The 19,553-nt window shown below is 49.6% G+C and overlaps 1 protein-coding gene and 1 long non-coding RNA gene across 2 annotated transcripts; one reads left to right on the top strand and one right to left on the bottom strand.

Moving 5' to 3' along the window:
* Window positions 1-11,188: 11,188 nt before the first annotated feature.
* LOC110598223 (uncharacterized) lies at window positions 11,189-11,866 on the bottom strand. The gene is made up of 2 exons (XR_002484066.3): window positions 11,673-11,866; window positions 11,189-11,463 (listed from the first exon to the last, which is right to left on the bottom strand). It is a non-coding gene; the product is annotated as an uncharacterized LOC110598223 (long non-coding RNA).
* A 2,843-nt stretch (window positions 11,867-14,709) lies between these two features.
* Dmrta2 (DMRT like family A2) lies at window positions 14,710-18,105 on the top strand. Its single transcript, XM_005326094.4, has 2 exons — window positions 14,710-15,276; window positions 16,511-18,105. The coding sequence occupies exons 1-2, from the start codon at window positions 14,721-14,723 to the stop codon at window positions 17,560-17,562; spliced, it is 1,608 nt and encodes a 535-aa protein (XP_005326151.1). The 5' UTR covers window positions 14,710-14,720; the 3' UTR covers window positions 17,563-18,105.
* Window positions 18,106-19,553: the final 1,448 nt, after the last annotated feature.

Here is a 19,553-nt window from a genome sequence, read left to right as displayed (position 1 = left end):
GGAGAGGACACAAAACCAAGAGAGTAGGAAAAAACTACTCCAGACTCTAGGGAAGGGACCAAGAGCCTTTCTGGACACTTAGGATGTGCCCAATACTATGCTCAGCATTACAGACCTTTCCTCAGGTAGCCTCACAACAGCCCTTGAGGTGGGTGTTCTTGAACCCTTTAGAAGAGGCAACAGGCTCAAAGGTGAAGCAGTTAACCACAATAAAGAACAGGGACAATTCTGACCTAGACTTCTTACTCCAAAGCCCCTGCTATGTTCATGACAATGAAGTGCTGCCTTCGTGGAAAGCATAGCATTACCAAGGCATTATAACAGTAGTGACATAAAATGTTGGTGAATACTAAGAGAAGTAAAGACAACTCCAAATGACCCATTCCCCAAGAGTTCTTATAAGTACTTTTATATAGAATGTATCAGGAGCCAAAACGTAAGGAACACTTTTTATTTTAAATGTGTGTAATAATTTTAAGACATCTCCAAAATCCATCCCCTGCTCCTCCCTGACTTATCTAACTGCTATTTTTTTTCCTTCAGATCTTTATCATCTCAGTAGGATTACAAAATCACATTGTGATTGATCTTCATTTCTCCAGCATTTTCTAATACTAGACCGGTCTCCACACCACTTCCATAAAGGGCTCTAACATACCTGCCCCACCATGTCCCCACCTGCTTTGCTCCTCTTGAAGGTTTCCTTTTACCTTCCAAATAACACCCAAATTTTTGACTTGGATTTCAACCCCTTAGACCGAAACACTTGACCCCTCCCTCCCTTCTAGCCATACACTCAACACAAGCAGCCTGCAATTTCCAGAACATTCTAGCTCTTTTGTCATCTTTGGCCTTTGCACTGATTTCCTCTGCCCTCATAGACTTCAACTATCCATCCATCCACCCATCCTGCGCTTTAATTTTAGACTTCCACTGCTCCAAAATGTTTTCTTGACCATTGCCACACCCCCTCACACCCTCCAGTCCTGGGAATCTTCAGCCATGGTACTGCTCTTTCCATAGTGTTGCATCTCTCTGAACTATAACTCTTATCATCCCTAATGTTCTTCCTCCCTTGACCCAGGCTGTTAGCTCCTGAAAGGGTCTGAGTCATTTCACATTATCAAGCCTAGTTGAATGACTAGTACAAAATAAGCACATAGTAAATTTGAATATATTAACTGAATTTGAATGATATTGGTATCCAAGTACTTTAATAAGGTGGTCACTTCACTCTCCAACTTATCTGGGACCACTGAGAGGACAAAAACAAGATCTTAATCATCTGTTTATTTCCAAAGCTAGCCCAGGGTCTGGCACATAGTAGTTGTACACTCAGTGGTTACTGAAGCAGTTAAATTGATTGGAGCTGGAACAAAATCAACTGGAGCTGCTGAGGAAAGAACAAAAGGAATTGGTGTTGAGTTCCTAGGTAAGCCCAGCACCATGCTATGGGCTTTATTTTGTCTGTCTACCATCCCACCCTCAGAATTACTCTCTGAGGTAGGCACTAATATTATTCTTATTTTGCAGTTAAGAAACCATATCCTGAGAGAGAAGTCACTGTTTCAGACACATTGCTAGTAGGGAGACAAACTAGGCTTCTTCAGATCTGCACCCAACCTCATGCCTTCTCCCCTTCATTCGTGGGGCCCCACCCTGAGCAGCTTCAGCAAGTGTAACTTCTAACCCACAAGTCATAGACAGTAATAAACATTCTCACATATTTCCCTTTGCCTTCTAGGATACTGTACTCCAGTTTTCCTTCTACTTCTGTGAAAGATCCTTCCGTCTCCATGGAGGGTTTATCTACCCTGCCTGACTGCTACATATCAAAAGTCCCTGAGTTCCTTCTGAAGCCCTCTGCTTTTCTTTCAAACTCTTGGATATGAGATAATTTACACCCAAGACTCAAAGAGTTTGCTTAAGGCATAAACTCCATGAGAGTACAGTCAATCTGATTTGTCCTTTTATCACTCAGCACAGACCTGGCATTGCATAGACGCTTTATGAATACTTGTTGATAAGAGAATGAACACTTAAGTTTATTATATGCCAGAACTAAAGGATTATTTGTATTAACTAGTTTACTCCCCCACAAACTTATGAAGTAGGAGCTATTGTTTTCCTCACTTGATTGCTGAGCAAACTGAAGCACAGAGATTAGGTAATTTGCTCGAGGTCACACAGCTAGGAAACCAAGGAGCCAGGAATCAAACAGGCCATTTGGCTCCAGTGTTGCATGGTCTCTGGGCCATGCAAATCTACCAGGCCAGAACCACTACACTGCAATACTCCAAGAACCTCCTGGAATCTCCAATACACGTTAAGAACCTCTTCTAGTCCTTGTGTTTTCACGTTATGGTGATTATTTGCACAAGTCTCCCCCACTGGACCATGAGAGATTACCTCACCACCACTAAGGGACCTGGTACAGGGCACAGATAACAAACGTTATTATGAATGAATGAACTACAGAACTACCATGTGAAGTGGAATGTAACATTCATATTTCATACATTGATAAACTTAGGTTTAAGAGAGGCTGAGTCCTTTGTCCAAAGTCTCATAGCTACTTTATCACCTACTCATGACCCATACTTGGGCCTCTCTCCAAAGCAAATTTTTTAATCATGTTTTCAGTAGACCAGCATTTAATTTTTACTATTTAAATGACCTCTGCCTTATAGAGATCAGGTTAGCTTTGACTCATCCACTCATGCTTGAGGCTCTTGTTAAACATGATTCTCAGCCCCTACCCTTGACCCAGAACACCCAAACCCAGTGGGGCAGCCAATTTCAGGGCAGTACTGGAGGAGTTTCCAGTCTCAGTTCCCCAGTCTTGGGGACAAAAAGGCCTCCAGAGAGAGGTAAGGCCCATCTGGAAGCTCTAACTAGAGTCCCCTCAGTAATAAATGGGCCTGCCAAGCCTGACAGTCTAAGATCCCAGAATTAGAAAAGGGAGGTATCTTACATTAGAATGGAGCCTGCCTTCTGGGCTCAGTTCTCTGAGCCCAGCAAATGTTGTCTTCCTTGGGCATGCACTAATAACATTCATATAGACTTTTCTGAGGAGTTAGCAACAAGAAGAATCTTACTGAAACTTTCATTTGTGTTGGGGAGTCAGGGGAGGCACATGTAAGTAGTACCAGGTAAAAAGCCATCAACTTGCTATATTCTGGCATGTCTTTCACCACAGCAAGCACTGTGAAGAACCAGTTTGCACAGTTATCACCTACATGCTTCAGTGTCTTCAAACAGGGTGCATTTTATGAGGGGTTTTTTGTTGTTGTTTGTGTTTTGTTGTTGTTGTTGTTTTGTCTTTTAAACAGTCTACTGAGGTCATAGCCACAGAGGGAAGAACATGTTCTCTCTAATAAAGGTGATACTGTACCATAGAGAAGCCCAGTTCCTGCCTTTGGGGAGTCCCATTAAGAACCAGCAATGAGCTGACTTATCAATAGAAGCCATAAATCTTGATTTTCAAATGTTGACAGCCACTAGGCATGGTGGAACACACCTGTAGTCCCCACAGCTCCAGAGGCTGAGACAGGAGGATCACAAGTTCAAGGCCAGCCTCAGCAACTTACACCCTAAGCGAGACCCTATCTGAAAAAAATTTTAAGTTTTTTTTTTTTTGTACTGTGGATTGAACCTAGGGGTGCTTAATAACTGAACCACATTCCCAGCCCTTTTTTAAAAAATATTCTATTTAGAGACAGGGTCTTGCTGAGTTGCTTAGGGCCTTACTAAGTTACCAAGTCTGGCTTTGAACCTGCAATCCTCCTGCCTCAGCCTCTTGAGCTGCTGGAACAAAATTAAAAAAAAAAAATTTAAAGTGCTGGGGATGTAGATTAGTGTGATAAAGTGCCTCTGGGTTTAATCCCCAGTACAAAAAGAAAAAATGAGAAAGAACCAGCAGTGCCAGTGTGCCCCAAATAATAGACTACCTGAGAAGAAAGAAGGGTAAGTAGGTGTTCAGAACCCAGAGAGTTTGAGGTGGGCCTGGGCTGTGCTACTCCTTTTTTGCGTATTGGGCAGTACTACTTTGTGCCTGGCAGTAAACATATTCTGTGTAACTGGAGAAGGTGCTCATGTAGCCAGAAAGATTCAAAGTCAGATAGCCTAGAAAGGGAGATGGCCCAGAATCCAGAGGGATCCCTCTGGGATCTTGAGTACCCCAATCTGCTGGAAAGTCTCAGGATCATGCAAATCCCCCAGAATTCTGTTTCTGAAGGGAGTCTTCCAGTGAGGGTTTAAAATCAGATGTACCTGGGAAGGCACTTCCTATTGACAGCTGCCAGTTACTCAGTCTTCCTTCTCATGGAGACAAAAAGGTGCTAAGAAGGGACCATTTTTCCTCTCTGCAGTGGTGGCAAAGATGAACCCATCCATTAAGTAACTGCTAACAAATACTAATCCCCAATAGTTCTTAAATATTTACAATGTGTTAAACACTGAGAAGAAGGATTTTTCGGGAATTACAATACTGAATGTTCACAGGGTAACCCAATATAAAAGTGTTGTTTTTACCCCCAACTTAGAGACAAAATATAACAAATGCAGGAGGCCCTGCTTAGCCTCCGCCCTATAACCAAAGGTGCTGGGGACACTAGAACAGGGTGCCAGACACTTGACCAGCAGTGGGAATGCAGTGTGATCAGTCCTGTGGGGTAAAGGGAGGCTGTAGGGGCACTGAAAAGGGTGAAGAAGCCCCCAAAGAAAGAGGCTCCAAGTAAGTGCTCCCTTCCCCCATACCTTACCCAATGGGCCAATTCAGGAAACTGGGTAGGGAAAGTGGCTGCAACTCAACTCCCCAGTCTTCCACCACTTCCTCTTCTATAGATGTAAAACACAGTTCACAGTTCTCATCCATCCCCACACTAGCTATATGGCCTTGGGAAGGCCACTCCCTCTATATTCTTTAGTTTCCTCTGATATAAATTAAAAATGAAGATGGGTGACTATGACTTCAGAGAGAAGAGAATGCAGAGGGACTTGAAGAGCTTGCAAGGTCAGCAAGTGCCTGTTGTGCTCCTGACAAGAGACAGTGGGGCATCTTGAAGGCTGGGTTCTAAAGATTGGGTAGAAGTTTCCCAAGTAAGTAACTGGCCAAGGATTGGGAGCCTGGAGGAGGCAGGCATCTGTGCATCAGTGCCACAGCAAGTTTGGACTCATTGTGGTGGGGGTGGGGGTCCTGTACCCCACCTCCATCCCCCAGGAAAGAGAGAGTGCTGGACTCTGCATCAACTAGCACTGGGCTCTATATTGGCGAAATATGGAACAGGCAGGTCCTGAGCAAGTCAGGGAACTAAGAAGTCCACACACAGCCTAGGAGATTGTGTGAGCTTGCAGGAAATAGAGGGGGGGCAGGGCAAGTGGAAGAAGTCAAAAATACAAGAAATTTATTTGAAAACAGACCATATGCATAAAGGGTCAGTGAAATGATGAGCAAGCACATGTGGCCCACAGAGGCCAGTTAGGCTTCTCCTTTCCAGCCCATCCCTTTTATCTTTGCTTTGGTTAATGACCTGAAAGTTACAGGCAGCAAGTTTGTGGCTGCTAATAGTCCATTGCTGTACTTCTGAGATGTCTGGGCTCAGGTCCAGGCCGATCTGGCCTAGGAGCCCTCATCCACTTCTTCGCTACATTCTCCTTCCCCCAACATGCAGTGGCACAGCACAGCTGCTGCTATTCTCCAGGCAATCTGAGTTGGGGTGGCTGGGAAGTTAGACCAGAGATGGATAGCAACTCACTCAAGTTCGCGCAGCACAGTGAATGCCATGGGGCATATCAGCCTGGGAGCTGATCCCTGGAATTGCTATTTCTAGAAGACCTCTTGGGGACTGGGTCAAGAAGGATAGTCCAAAGAAGACCAGTCTCTGGCTATATACCATCCTAAAAGCCTTAAGAGGACTTACAGATCTCCAGGGCCCTTCTACTGTTTTCTCCACATCCACTCCCTTCCTCTGCCTGGCCAGTTCTGGGTCTCAAAATTGTAAGGACTAATGTGAAATTTTAAATGGGAAATAGGTCAGAAAGGAAGCAGTCTCCAGGATAAACACTACTACAATAAGTAACTTTCTTATGCTCTTGTCATAACCAGTTAGGTATAGCAGTAGATGAACAGATTCCATTCTCAGTCACTGCATAACACACCAAGGATGTGCACTTAAGAAACAGAACTACAGGGAGAAAATGGCAGCACTTATCAAGAGACATAGATTTGTAAATAAAGCCACAAGATCCTAGATGGAAACACCCCACACTGAAGATGAATACTCTACCTCAAATTAATTCTAAAGATAGTTAAATTTCCAATTTTACTTTTTCAGAATTAGGTTTAAAATTCATCAAATGCTTATTTAGAAGACTATATTTTGAAAACAGCCATGAGAATTTTGAAAAAGAAGAATCGGGAAGCAGTAGTGTGACTTGCCCTCCTAAGTGTTACAGAATTACAATAATTAAATTAGTGAGGCTGGGACAAGAAGAGGAAACAACTTCCTAGAAGTGAAAGTGCTGAAACCAACCAAAGCCACCTGAGATTTTTGTACATAGAATGTGTCAGTTGCAAATGGATGGATTATGAAATAGTGCTGTGATGACTGGATAATCATTTGAGGGGGAACTTGTTACATATCGCACACCTTTGATCAAAATTAATTTTAGGATTGGGATTGTGGCTCAGTGGCAGAGCACTTGCCTCACACATGTGAGGCACTGGGTTCAATCCTCAGTACCACGTATGGAAAAATAAAGGTACTGTGTCCATCTACAACTAAAAATATTTTAAAAATTAATTTCAAGTGAACTAAAGGTATAAATAAAGGTAAATTATTGAAAGCTAATATACAGGTAGATACTTTTAGAAGGTTAGATTTGGAAAATTATTTAGTATGATATACTATACATACAATATATAGAGAGAAAACAATAACTTTGGCTACATTTAATAAAATTAAACTCCAGCATAGCAAAAATAAAACAGTATAAGCAAAAACTAAAATGTGGGAAAGTGTAGCAGATGTGTCAGAGAAAAGTCTGTGGTGTATGGATGGCTATTAAAATTAAGGGAAGGAGGAGCTCATAATAAAAAGATAAAGGATATCTGTGGATTGTTTAAAAAAACACAAGCAACCACATGCAGAAAAAAAAAGGAATAACTAAGGAAATGCAAATTGCAATGACAATGAGATACTACTTGTTTTGCTTTGAATAGGAAAAGATTAAAAAGATCATCAAGATGCATTTCTGTTGAGCGTGTTCATTGACACATCAACCTTTCTTGAGGGCTATTTAACAGGTAGCTATCAAGAGTCTAATTTTAAAAAGCATCTTATTTATCAATCTTATTTCTAGGAATTTATCCTAAGGAAATAATTGGGCAAATTTCAAAGGATATTCATGGTAGCACTGTTATTAGAGCAAACATTGGAAACAAACTAAATATGTACTAATAAAGAATCAGCTAAATAAATTAAGATCCATACAATGGAATATTAAACAATCTTTTAAAATGATTATGTAGATACATTGATATGAAAAATGTTTTTACTATTTGTAAACAAAAAAAGGAACAAAAAGTGTATTTTTTGTAAATGTGTGCACAAAGAAAGCTGTTTAAAAATCATATACCAAAATATTTTGCTGAATTGTCTAAAATGTTTTATTTTACTTTATCATAATACGCAGTAACAGTGTTTCCATTTGGGAGACCTTAAGTCTCCTATCAGAGGTTCTATTCCCCTTTCACTGCCCTTCCCCCATTTCCAAGACTAGTGATTCCCACTGCAGCCCTGTTCTCACAGTAAGGCCATTGATAGGTGATTGTCCCAGTTGTTCAACAAGTTCTGTAAAGGCCCATCTCAGCTGGTTTATCTGGGGTCCTCAGGACTGACATATACTAGGTATTCAAGAAATATTACATGAATGAATGTTTCAGCGAATGATCCATGAATTGGAGGAAATCGAACTGAAGCCCTGAGAATCCAATTGTACTCTCCCAGAACCGAAGGTGAGGAGATACAAGCCTGACTGTGGAAGTTGGGTGTGGATTTCTGTCTTTCTCAAGGCTCAGCAGCACTGTGACCCCCTTGCCTGCAGAACCTTGTCTGCCTCAGGTCTGAAACATAGAACGTCGCACCTCCCCCAGGACTGTATGCCAAACACGACAGCACACACCAAAGATTTAGCAGAGTGGCAATACACAGTAGGCGCTTAAAAAAAAAAAAAAAAACAGACGCAAATAGATGGACGATAAACATCACTATCCAAGAGTTGTCCTGTGCTCAGATACTCCCAAATGGAAGGTTGTGGAGATAGGAAGCCTGGCGACACTCGCCAGCCGCCTCCCTTGCGCGTGCTCTGCAGTCACGGAGGCTTGAAGAGCTGTGGCGGCTGGGGCCCAGCCTTGGGTTCCTGCCACGCTCTCAGCGCCAATGTCCTGGATTCCCCACCTTCAGATGATCCCTCTGCTCGCTCCTTACGTTGGGAGTGGAGGGCCACTGAAGCTGATGCGTACGGTCACATCTGGGCCCAGCGGGTGCGGGGAAGGGCCTCAGGCCAGGCTGGGGTCCGCGACGCACAGCAGGAGCCCGCGCCCGGAATCATGCAGATTGTTGGCGTTATGTAGGCTACCCTCGGGTTCGAATTTTGCTCGGTTCCGTACTGGTTGTGAGATGTGGAACAAGTCACCTCACCTCTGGACGGAGTTGGATTTCTCGCCTGACAAGTGAAATAATGGGACCTGCCTCCTAGAGGGTGGTGCGACTTCATCAAGCCACTGTAGGGGTAGCGCTAGGCGCAGGGCCCCTCACAAGAGGAGTGCGCCAAAAGCCCAGTGCCACGATAAGAAGGGTTCTTTCTGACCCCGAAATTGTGCATAGTCCCTGGCCTGGGTTAGGCCGGATCTGTGGCTTTGGCCACGGAAAGGGCCATTTTAGCGCGACAGGGACACCAAACCAGGCTGCCCTGCTCCCTATCCACCCAGGGGTCTGCTTGGCCAAAGGTTTTAATCAGCGGAATTCGTGAGTTGGTCTGAAGGAAAACGATGTCGTTCTGTGTGTATATGTTTGTGTACACGTGTGTGTAGCCACACGAACAGGAGAGTCTGATTGTGCGGGGAAATGTGAGTTGGGCAGTCTGCAGAGACTCCTTCTCCCAAAGGCGCTTTCCGCCTCTTCTCTGCGCCTCCTTCCTGGGTGAAGAGTTTCAGCCAAACTAACGGAATCCGGCTAGAGAAGGGATAGGGACGGGAGGGGCAATTCCGTCCCGGAGCCACCGGTTTGGGGATAATTACTTTTAATGTCAGAAAGATTTAGTTTAATATCATCTCTATTAGGCTGCCGGGAGGGTAATTAAACGCGACGCGTCGCAGCCGGCAAACAGATGGCGTCTGCTTGCTCCGAGGCCGCGGGCAAACAGCGCAAAAGTCAACGCCTCCCAGGTCCCCCATCGGTGCCCCCAGCCCTTCTCCTAGTTAGCGACACAAAAATCCTTATCCTCCGGCCCCCAGCCCCAGCCTCGCCCCAGGTACCCTCCAGAGTCATCTCTTTGGACCTCACCACTGCCTGGGCATAGGTGTGGAGGAGATGGGTTGTTCGTGGGTAGGGTTGGGGGCATTTTCTTGGCTGGGCTCTTGGCTCAGCAGACGTGTCAGCAAATCATTCTGAGCTTGGAGGACATGTACGCAAGTAAGTACGTGAGAACCAGCCCTCGCTCTCCGCGGCATTTGTCCCGAAGGTCTATGACTTTCTCTGCCAGGGGCCCAGCCATAGGGGCAGGATTGGGACTTCATGGATGAGCAAGGGCAGACTGCGTGAGGATATGCCAGTATGGGTGTGCAGTCACCTGAGGTAGGAGTCTGTAGGCGTCAGGCTGTGCGGTCATTCCAGGAGAATATGCTTACAAGAGCAAGAGAGCTGTGAGGTCAAACTTTTTCTAAAGGGGCACCGTGGGTGGGAAGGCAGCACCATAGGTGAGAGCTCCCCCAGGACTCACTGCATATGTGTGTGTGTGTGTGTGTGTGTGTGTGTGTGTGGTGTGTGTAGGTGTGTCCAAACTTTTGCTGAGATCATGCTTGCTGTGTTGTGTATGGGTGTGAAGCCACATTAAGTTGTGTGTGTGATGATGGTGGTGAGGTAGCCCCTGCTGCCTCAACCTAAGCATACTTTCCCCACAGGTAGTACCTCATCTGTGTGCCCTTGCAGCCTTCTGGTTCAAATCAGGAGGAACTAGCCCCAAGTGGTCTAGGAAGCTGGGCAGAGGCATCTTGCCCTGTTGAGGTGTGGGTATAGTGACCTTGGCCCAGGACAGGTTTATTTGGCCTCTGGGCATAACGCGTTATGAGCACCCCAACTTCGGAGGCGTGGGGGGAAAAAGTGTGGATACCGGGCCTGAGGGGATGTGAACACCAGGAAAGAGGATCAAGAGAACTGAGAGGCTGGTGCGCTAGGGGTGAGGGATATTCCCTATGGTGTGGCTGGGTTGAGTTCCAGGATGCACCCCTTCCTCTTCCTAGGAGGAGGTTCCTTTCACAGGAGAGCTCGGGTTCCCAAGTACTCCTCTCAGGACCCTTGGCTCCCGCGAGTTCATCCGCACCCGAGTACCGGAATTTCACTGTGGCCTGGCCTCAAGCAAGAGAAATGATACCGAGGACACCACCCCACCCCAAAGCTAAGCGGATTTGTATAGTTTATTTCGTTTTGGGTTTCAAATATTTTCCCCTAAACCTTTGTCCAAAAAAAAAAAACGCTTTGGGAGCTGGCGCCTGGCGACCACCACCACGAAGAACACCCCCAACCCAAGCCAGGGCGAGGTCATAGCTGGGATTCACTGGGCAGCCACAAGCTCTAGGTTGGGCCTGGGGCCAGTGCTCCCAGAGGACTTACTATCCCCAAAGCGCTGTCTTCACGCTCTCACATCGCGGGAGCCCATCTCCTTTAGCTCCTACACCCATTCACAGGGAGCCTGGGATCAGGATTGGATCCCTATCACGGACTGTCCAGGTCAAAGCTCCCTGGAGCCCGAACCTGTTGAACTTTCTGGAAGTTCTCCACTCGATTCCTTCATTCATCTTCTCCCAAGTCCCTCCAGCCTCATCTTCTGGGTTGACTTCTTCCAGCGGAGCATGCCATGGCTCTCCTGGGGTGTGAGGTTCTGGAGTCTGCGGAAGGAGCCCTGTTGGTGGTGGTGCCTTCCTTCCCCAGTCCCTAGTTCCAAAGGTCAGAAGCAGCCAGAAGGTCAGGGAGCCTAGTTCTGCTGGCGGCAGAGAATGCATCCTAAGGCCCCGAGGCCCTGAACCTATTCTGTGGGCCCAGTGTGACCGCCCCTGAAACGGCATGGACAGACCCTCGCTTCTCTGGAGGTTCAAAGAGCATCGCAAAAAACGCACGATCGGGAGTGGAGGGAGAACGACGAGGAAGCTCACTTTTTTCATTATTTAAATGAATTTTCTTTACTCTGAAGGAAGAAAAAGAGAAAAAAAGTAGAGATTAAAAACGAGAGTGACAGAACATTAGCGCATTAGAGGTCACAACAGGGGAAAAAAAAAAAGGTACAGAGCTAGAAGTATAGTTGGGAGAAACCAAGGGCGACCCTGCCCAGGACCTCAGCATTTATTCCAGCAGTTGCCATTCTAAGGGTAACAACTCCAATTCGAAACCTGTTACCTCCTCTGCAGATGGAGCTGTTCCTCAGAGGTCAACACAGGTAGAATAAGACGTAAGTGAAACCTGTTCCTGAGCAGGGGGCGGGGGTCCCGCAGCGACCTTGTCTTCTTCCGGGAAGTATCGAACAGATGCGCGACCATCCATCCTTCAAGAGGATCTGGGGAGATGCATACACTTTTTACTTTCATTTGAAAAAAAAAAAGAGAGAGAGAGAGAGAAAGCCAAAGTTTTCGTTAATTTAAAACATCGACAAAAGAATCCCACCACCAGAAGAGAAACCGACGAAGAGAAAAGAGGAAAGTAAACAGTAAAGGGGCCGGAACGAGATGGGGGGGCGTGGTGGGGAAGGAGAGAGGAAAGCTTTGCTCAGAGCGCGCGGGGTTCGCCGCTGGCACCGACAGAAAGCGCAATCTCATTTCTTCTGAGCCCCTCTTTTAAAAACAAAAAATACCAATAAACCACACTTACCCTCCTTGATGCTTAACGTATCAGGACTTTTAAAATGAAGGAATCGAGGTTTAAAGGCTTTAGGGAAAAAAACAAAACAAAACCTCCCCAACTACCACAAACGCGTTGGACTTGGGAGCAAGCCGAATCACAGTCGAAGGAGACAGGAAACATTGCCTTGGCATTTATGCCATGATCACCCTCCCTTGCCCGCACCCGAGCCCCCGTTGTATTCCCACCCGACCGCGGTAATTGAATTGTCATATGCCCCCATCCCGCCCTAGGCCGCCAGGGCCACTTGGGAAGCTCGGCCTTGCCAAGCGCCCCCGGCCAGTGAGAGTAGTGCAGCCTAGCCGGCGCCCCAGAAGCGGAGGGGTTACACACGTCTACGTAGAGTCACACCGGACACGGTAATTAGGAGCAATTCACACGCTCTTGGGCGCACGGAAACTTCTTGTCACGATATTTTCAACGCTCCTCCTCGCCCACTTTTTTCCACTCCTTCCCTGGCGCGCCCCCTCCCCTCCTCGAGGCACACAGTAGAGCTTTTGGAGTTTCGAATCTTTCGGACACAGTAGAATGAGGGGCTCCCCGGGCGCGGGCCCGGCCAATCAGAGCGCTGTCTGCCTCCCCTGGCCAATGGCAGGCGCCACATTGTTGTCCAATTCTGTCTAATGGAGCCCTAAGGAGCAACAATAGAGCGGGCGAGAGGCTCATTGAGAGTCTGGCAGCGCCGGGCAACTGGGCCCCGGCTGAGCGCAGCGTCCGGCGCGCACCGCGAGGGGACCTGGCACGGCGAGAGCTTGGTCGCGGGTTCCAACCAACCGGCCCCAAATCGGGTCCCCGGCCCCGATTTCCGACGTGAGGGTTGGACTGCGCTGCTGGCTGAGGGGGTCCGGAAGTTCGGACATGGTGACTGAAGGAGGGTGACGTGGTCAGATCAGGGGCCGGGGGCAAGGGGAAGAGGCCAAGAGTGCAAGCGTCACGAGCAGAGCTGGGAGGCGCGTGCAGCGCCAGCGGAGGAGGAGGATCCCGGAGCCCAAGGCAGGTAGTTGAGGGCAGCCGGGAGAGCAGGGGAGGCGACCTGGCTTTCGGCCCCTGTTGAGAAGGCCCAGGTCCAGCGGGCCTGAGGGACTGCGCGGCCTGAGGGTCTGTGGAAACAGAGCACCCGCATACCGGGAGGAGGTTTGGGATTCTCGGTCGGAGACACCAGGATCTGTCCTGGGCGCTCGTTGGGACAAGAGGGAGGGGAGTCCCGGCAGAGAAAGCCGCGGCGGAACCTAGAAATTGGGCCTGCTTGGGCCTTCTGGGGCTTCGGCGCAGGTGGGACTCCTGTGTCCTTTCATGGCCAGTTTCGGAGGCAAGTCCCCTGCCTCGTTGCGGCCTGCTGGGCCCTCCAAGTCCCCGGAACCCAAATGGGAGGCTGAAGGCGGGAATCTGCGCTCTAGCGGGGTCCCGTGGGGCCCCAGGATAAGGAGGGCGTGTCTGTACCCAAACTGTGAGGGGTGGGGAGGGCGGTGTAAGGAGGTTAGCGAAATAGATCCCCCTTAGCAATACCTAACTTTTCTCCGGATACTTCTTCCTACTCCAGGCTGCAAGGCTAAAAACTGCGCCACAGTTTTGCCCAATACCCACCACTAGCCTTTGCCTAGGTTTTTTTCTTACCTGTTTCGGGTGTCGCGCTGCGGACCCTGGGACTCAGGCACCTCTATCAGCTGTTTGTCGATGTTTTCCTTGCCCCTCAAACCCCGTTTGGGCTCGGTTTGCCTCCCCGAAGAAAGTTTCTTCTGCTGGATTTTCTCTTTAATAGTCCTCAAGTCTACTAGACTCAACTCCACACCCATTTTCTCTCTCACTTTCTGGAGACCGGGCACCGTGGAATCATACCTTTAAATGTCGTAAGGCCACAGGCCTAACTTTACTCTAGAGTTTGTTTCTTAGCCCGCACTCTATTAATGCGAAACTATTTCTGTTTTCAATTTCACCTCCAACTCTCCTGCCCCACATGAACAACAAACAAACAAAAAACAAAACAAACAAAGTCAGGCCCTCTCTGCCCAACTCCGCACCTGGACATTCCTCTCCTCTTCACCCTTCCACCAAACTGCACATTGTACTCTGGGTTTTCCTGTTTTGCCTCTGGCATGAGCTTGTTGGTCCAAAATTTGCTCTGTAATCTGACTCCCGTAATGCAAACATTTCACTCTTCCCATCTCACCCCAATTAACCTAAGTTTGGGGGAATAATATTGTCTTTTTAAAACTCTCCTTACATATATTTGAACCAGTGACTTCCAAACTTTATATGTCTTTTTGCTTTTTTTCCGGAGGAATCACTGATTCTAACAAAATCTTACCCCAGACGTGTAATGAATCAGATATAAAGCAGCTCATGGGAGTGCGTTGTGGAAGCTCCGATTTACTTCCTAATGCACACCCTCCTAGCAATTTGGCGACCACGAGCCAAACTTCCACCCAGTGGAAACCAAGGTTTCTCTTTCTAAACTTTGGTTCTTGGAGACTGTGCTTTAGTCTAGCACACGGCGCTTTCCTTAAGCAGGTCTCTTCCACTTTCCCATCTTCTTCCACGTCAGGTCGTGCCATGGAGCTGCGTTCGGAGCTGCCCAGCGTACCCGGAGCGGCGACCGCGGCGGCGACAGCGACGGGACCACCCGTGGCATCAGTGGCGTCAGTGGCTGCGGCTGCAGCAGCGGCCGCGTCGCTACCAGTGAGTGTGGCAGGCGGCTTGCTGCGGGCGCCGCCGCTGTTGTTGAGGGCGGCGGAGAAGTACCCGCGGACCCCCAAGTGCGCACGCTGCCGCAACCACGGGGTGGTGTCGGCACTCAAGGGCCACAAGCGCTACTGCCGCTGGAAGGACTGCTTGTGCGCCAAGTGTACGCTCATCGCGGAGCGCCAGCGCGTCATGGCGGCACAGGTGGCGTTGCGCAGGCAGCAGGCTCAAGAGGAGAACGAGGCGCGCGAGTTGCAACTGCTTTATGGCACTGCCGAGGGCCTGGCGCTGGCCGCCGCCAACGGCATCATCCCACCACGACCGGCCTACGAGGTCTTTGGCTCAGTGTGCGCCGCCGACGGCGGGGGGCCAGGAGCCGGAGCGCCCGCAGGGACCGGAGGTGGCTCAGCGGGCACAGGGGGCGCAGGTGAGAACTCGGTCAGGGATGGGGGGGAGCTGCAGGGTCCCAGCAGGGATGTGCGCCTAGTCTTGGTACTGGAAGAGTAGAATCCCTTTCTCCAAACGTTTGAACTGCTGGAGTTCACTGCGCACGCGGCTCCAATATTGAGTACAGACACATAAACTCTCCTTCCTCCCCTTTCAGGACCATTTATTTGCACTTTCTTCCTTTCTCTTACCGGGCCCAAATGTGGAAACTTTAATCTTACTCTCCTCCACGCAGACGCAGGCAGGTCTCTACCTCTCTCCTTACTTCCTTTTATCTATTCCGTGTGGCTCACATCTTTTCCTTTGCTCTGCTTTCTTAGCCATCTTTCCCTTTGCTCCAACCCTACTATTTTTTTTCATAAATCCGACTCCTTCCAAGCCCCTCCAAGTCTGCATTTCTTTCTTTAGTTACTGAAGACACCCTCTTTCATTTTCCCAAGGAGATTCCTTTTCTTGCGTTCCTGATGCTCCCTGGACAACGGGTTGCTATGTCCCACTTCTTTCTCTATCAGACTTGGTTTTCTTAGGGTGCACATCTTCTGGCTTCCCTTTTCCTCATCTCTGTCTATTCCCTCCCTACACCCACCTTCTTCTGAGCTCCTGTGGCTTTTTCTGGGAGGACAGAAATTAGACTGGGGCTGTGGAACAGGGGACTCAGCTCTGGAGGGGAGAACTTCTCTGGTCTCAGTTTTGGAGAAGGTGGATTAGAATATGGGATTTACTGTCTGTAGAGAGGCTTGTGACCTCCTTCATAATCATGACTACTGGGCTGCCCAGGAAAGGGTTGGCTCTTGGAATCCTGGGATGGAACAGGGTCTTCTATACAGTGTGAGGTATGGTTAGAAGTTCTGCTGGGTCCTGTTTGAACCCTGGACCAGGATACTTCTCTAGGGGAGAGGGGAACTGGGAGATAGTTAAGAGTGGTGGTGTTGAGGCACAGATGTGGCAAGAACAGTACTGAATATTAAGATTACAGGGTCCAGTGGTAGGGGTTCTGGGTACAGAAAGAAAGTAAGCCCTAGGGGGCAGTGAATAAAGGAACATGGGAGCCTAGAGAGGGAGGAATACTGGAGCAAAAAACAAGAAGGGGCATTGGAGCCTCCTTAATACAGGTTTTGGGATTCTGAGAGGCAACTGGGATCCAAAGGGCTTAGGTGCTGTGGGTGCCTATTCCCCTTAATCACTTGTCACATCCTTATTTTCTCCCGTCTCAGAAGCCAAGTTGCAGAAGTTTGACCTGTTCCCCAAGACACTGCTTCAGGCAGGCCGCCCGGGCAGCCCACAGCCACCGCAGGTGAAGCCCTTATCGCCCGACGGCGCAGACTCAGGTCCCGGGACGTCGTCCCCAGAGGTGCGGCCCGGCTCAGGCTCGGAGAACGGCGACGGCGAGTCCTTTTCCGGGTCGCCTCTAGCCCGGGCCTCCAAGGAAGCTGGTGGCAGCTGCCCAGGTAGCGCGGGCCCTGGGGGCGGCGGCGAGGAAGACAGCCCGGGTTCCTCCAGCCCTCTGGGCTCCGAATCCGGTTCCGAGGCTGACAAAGAAGAGACCGAGGTCGCGCCGGTTCCAGGGCTGGGCGGAGGCCCTGGTTCAAGGCAGCGGACGCCGCTGGACATCTTGACGCGCGTCTTCCCGGGCCACCGGCGAGGAGTCCTGGAGCTGGTGTTGCAGGGCTGCGGCGGCGACGTGGTGCAGGCTATCGAGCAAGTGCTGAACCACCACCGTGGAGGCCTGGCGGCCAGTCTGGGCCCCACTGGGATCCCGGATAAGGCTGCAGTGGGTGCAGCAGCAGCTGCCGACGACGCGTGGCCGGGCCGCGTGGACGCCGCTGCCGCTGGGGGGCCGCTGCCAGCGCCGCTGCAGGCTGGGCCCGCCGCACCCCCGCACCACAGACCCTTGCTGGCCGGCGCTATGGCACCCGGGGCGTTGGGCTCGCTGAGCAGTCGCTCAGCCTTCTCGCCACTGCAACCCAATGCCAGTCACTTTGGCGCGGATGCGGGCGCCTACCCGCTGGGTGCACCTCTTGGCCTGAGCCCATTGCGCCTGGCCTACTCCGCAGCGGCAGCACACAGCCGTGGCCTGGCCTTTATGGCACCCTACTCCACCGCGGGCCTGGTGCCCACGCTGGGCTTCCGCCCGCCTATGGACTACGCCTTCAGCGATCTCATGCGTGACCGCTCGGCCGCAGCCGCAGCGGCAGTGCACAAGGAGCCGACCTATGGGGGCGGCCTATACGGGCCTATGGTCAATGGCGCCCCAGAGAAGCAGTAGGACCAAGGGCCCAGCAGCCTGGCGGCTCCCAAATATTAACCCCAGCCTTGTTCCCGCGGGCCGCCGGCCCCACTTCTCCTGGCGCGCTCTTTGCGCCCTGGCTGGAGTCTTCTGGCTCGGATATGTTTTTTTGGTTTTGTTTTGGAGAGTGGGTGAAAAGAGCTGAGCAAAGGGGAGCATATAGAGGTGCAGGTGTTCTTGTAGGGTGTGAGTGGCCTGGATCCTCATCCCTCCTTCCAGCAACCTCCACAAGTCTCGCTCAGCCGCTTTTTCAAAAGGCCAGATATTCTGGAGAATTCAGAGGGCGGTTGCTCCTGCTGCTCCTTTAGCTAAGCTCAACCCGCCCGCCCACGCTCTCAAACGAACTGCAGGCTAATCCGAGAGTTTCCTCTGTGTCTCCCCAATCCTCCCTTTTAAAAGTTTAAAGTATTCGTTCTAACAAATATAAATTTAGGATGTACACATCTCTTGGCACTGAGTCTAGTCTTTGGGACACACACACACACACACACACACACATATATCGATATCAATTTTTTTTTTTTAAGGAAACAAGTTCTAAGGTGCACTTTCCTCGTTGCGGTATTTGTCGCTCTCTTTGTTGCTTATGCCGATAAGCATGGGTTTCCTTGGTGCAGTGTGAGTTTTTATATATGTATAAATCTATATATAATCTATACATATATATATATACAAGCCAGTGTATAATGTTATAAAATGGAATTCTAAGTTATTAATTGTAATCTGTAGGTGACCTCGGTATTAACGTGAAAAACATTCAAAAACAAGCAAAAAAAAAAAGGACAAAATGGAAAAATTAGACTATGCGCGCATTGTACCTATCAGGTTTTATAGATTAAATATACTGTAAACTCGGGACGAATCCTGCCCACCCGCCCTCTTGCCTGCGGCCGGTCTTAAAGAGCCGTCAAGGTGCGCACTTGAAGCAGGAACAGAGCGACGAGTGACTGAGCCAGAAACGCCCGCTCGCGGGTGCATCCTCGCCTCCTGGGACTCGCCAAACGCCCTGGCGGAAGGGCCAGCAGCGAAAAACGCTGCTGCAGAAAACCGCTCACCTTGTGCTTTCCTTTGCATAGATAAAAGCTAGAAATAAATGTTATTTTCTAAGAAAACAATGCCGAATCCCGGCTTCTCAAGCGGCCGGGAGGAAAAGGTCTTGATTTTCCTCTGGGACCACGGTGCCAGGGAGAAATTTGACCTAGGCCCAGCCAGTGCTCCTAAACTCTAAAAGGTTACGGGGAAAGGAAGCTGCCTCAAAACTCACGGAATAAGTGCATCCCCTGCGCAATCAGGACCCTGAAAACATTTAGGTCCAGCGCGCGAGCTGCGGTGGGGTGGCCCTGGGTCCGGGGACGCAGGCTGAGCCTTCACAGGGGTCCAGTTTGGCTGGGGAGCACTTTCTGCTTTCCCCGGGTGCAGATTTGGGTGCATCAGCACAGAGCCGGTCTGGCGGCGGCTGGACAGGGATGGCTTCCACCGTTCTCCAGTTAGGGCCTGTGGCCTGGGAGTTGTTTTGGGGTGGTGGCCTTGAGGGCTCGCCTTTGGGACAGAAGTCGTCCCCGCAGCCTATTACCTTTCCTTCTCACACAGACCTGAGTAAATTAGGCTTCTGAACCGACCCCCTCCTCCAACCTTGGGTCCCTCCCGCACTCTGCAGTGTGACTGCCCCTCTCTAGGAAATAGGGTGCCCCCTCCCCTAGGCTGGGGCCGGCGACATCCCAAGGTAAACTTCTGGGGCCAGCGCGAGTTCCGCCAGGCGGTGAAACTTAATAGCAGGACAAGAAAACGGTTTAATAAAGAAGGGCTTTAATAGGGAACTAATTTGATTGAGTTGCCTAATTCCACTTTAATTGGAAAGGGGGTTTGGCTGTTTGGTTATAAAGTGCGAGGGTGACGATGAGATGGAAATGGGGCGGGGGGAGAAGGAGCTGGAGAAGAAAGATGCGGGCAAGAGAGAAATGGGGCGGGAA

Source organism: Ictidomys tridecemlineatus, chromosome 11, assembly GCF_052094955.1.
Source record: "Ictidomys tridecemlineatus isolate mIctTri1 chromosome 11, mIctTri1.hap1, whole genome shotgun sequence".
Taxonomy (NCBI): Eukaryota; Metazoa; Chordata; class Mammalia; order Rodentia; family Sciuridae; genus Ictidomys; species Ictidomys tridecemlineatus.
The sequence above is the reverse complement of the archived record's forward strand: the minus strand, read 5'-3'. Positions and strand labels throughout refer to the sequence as shown.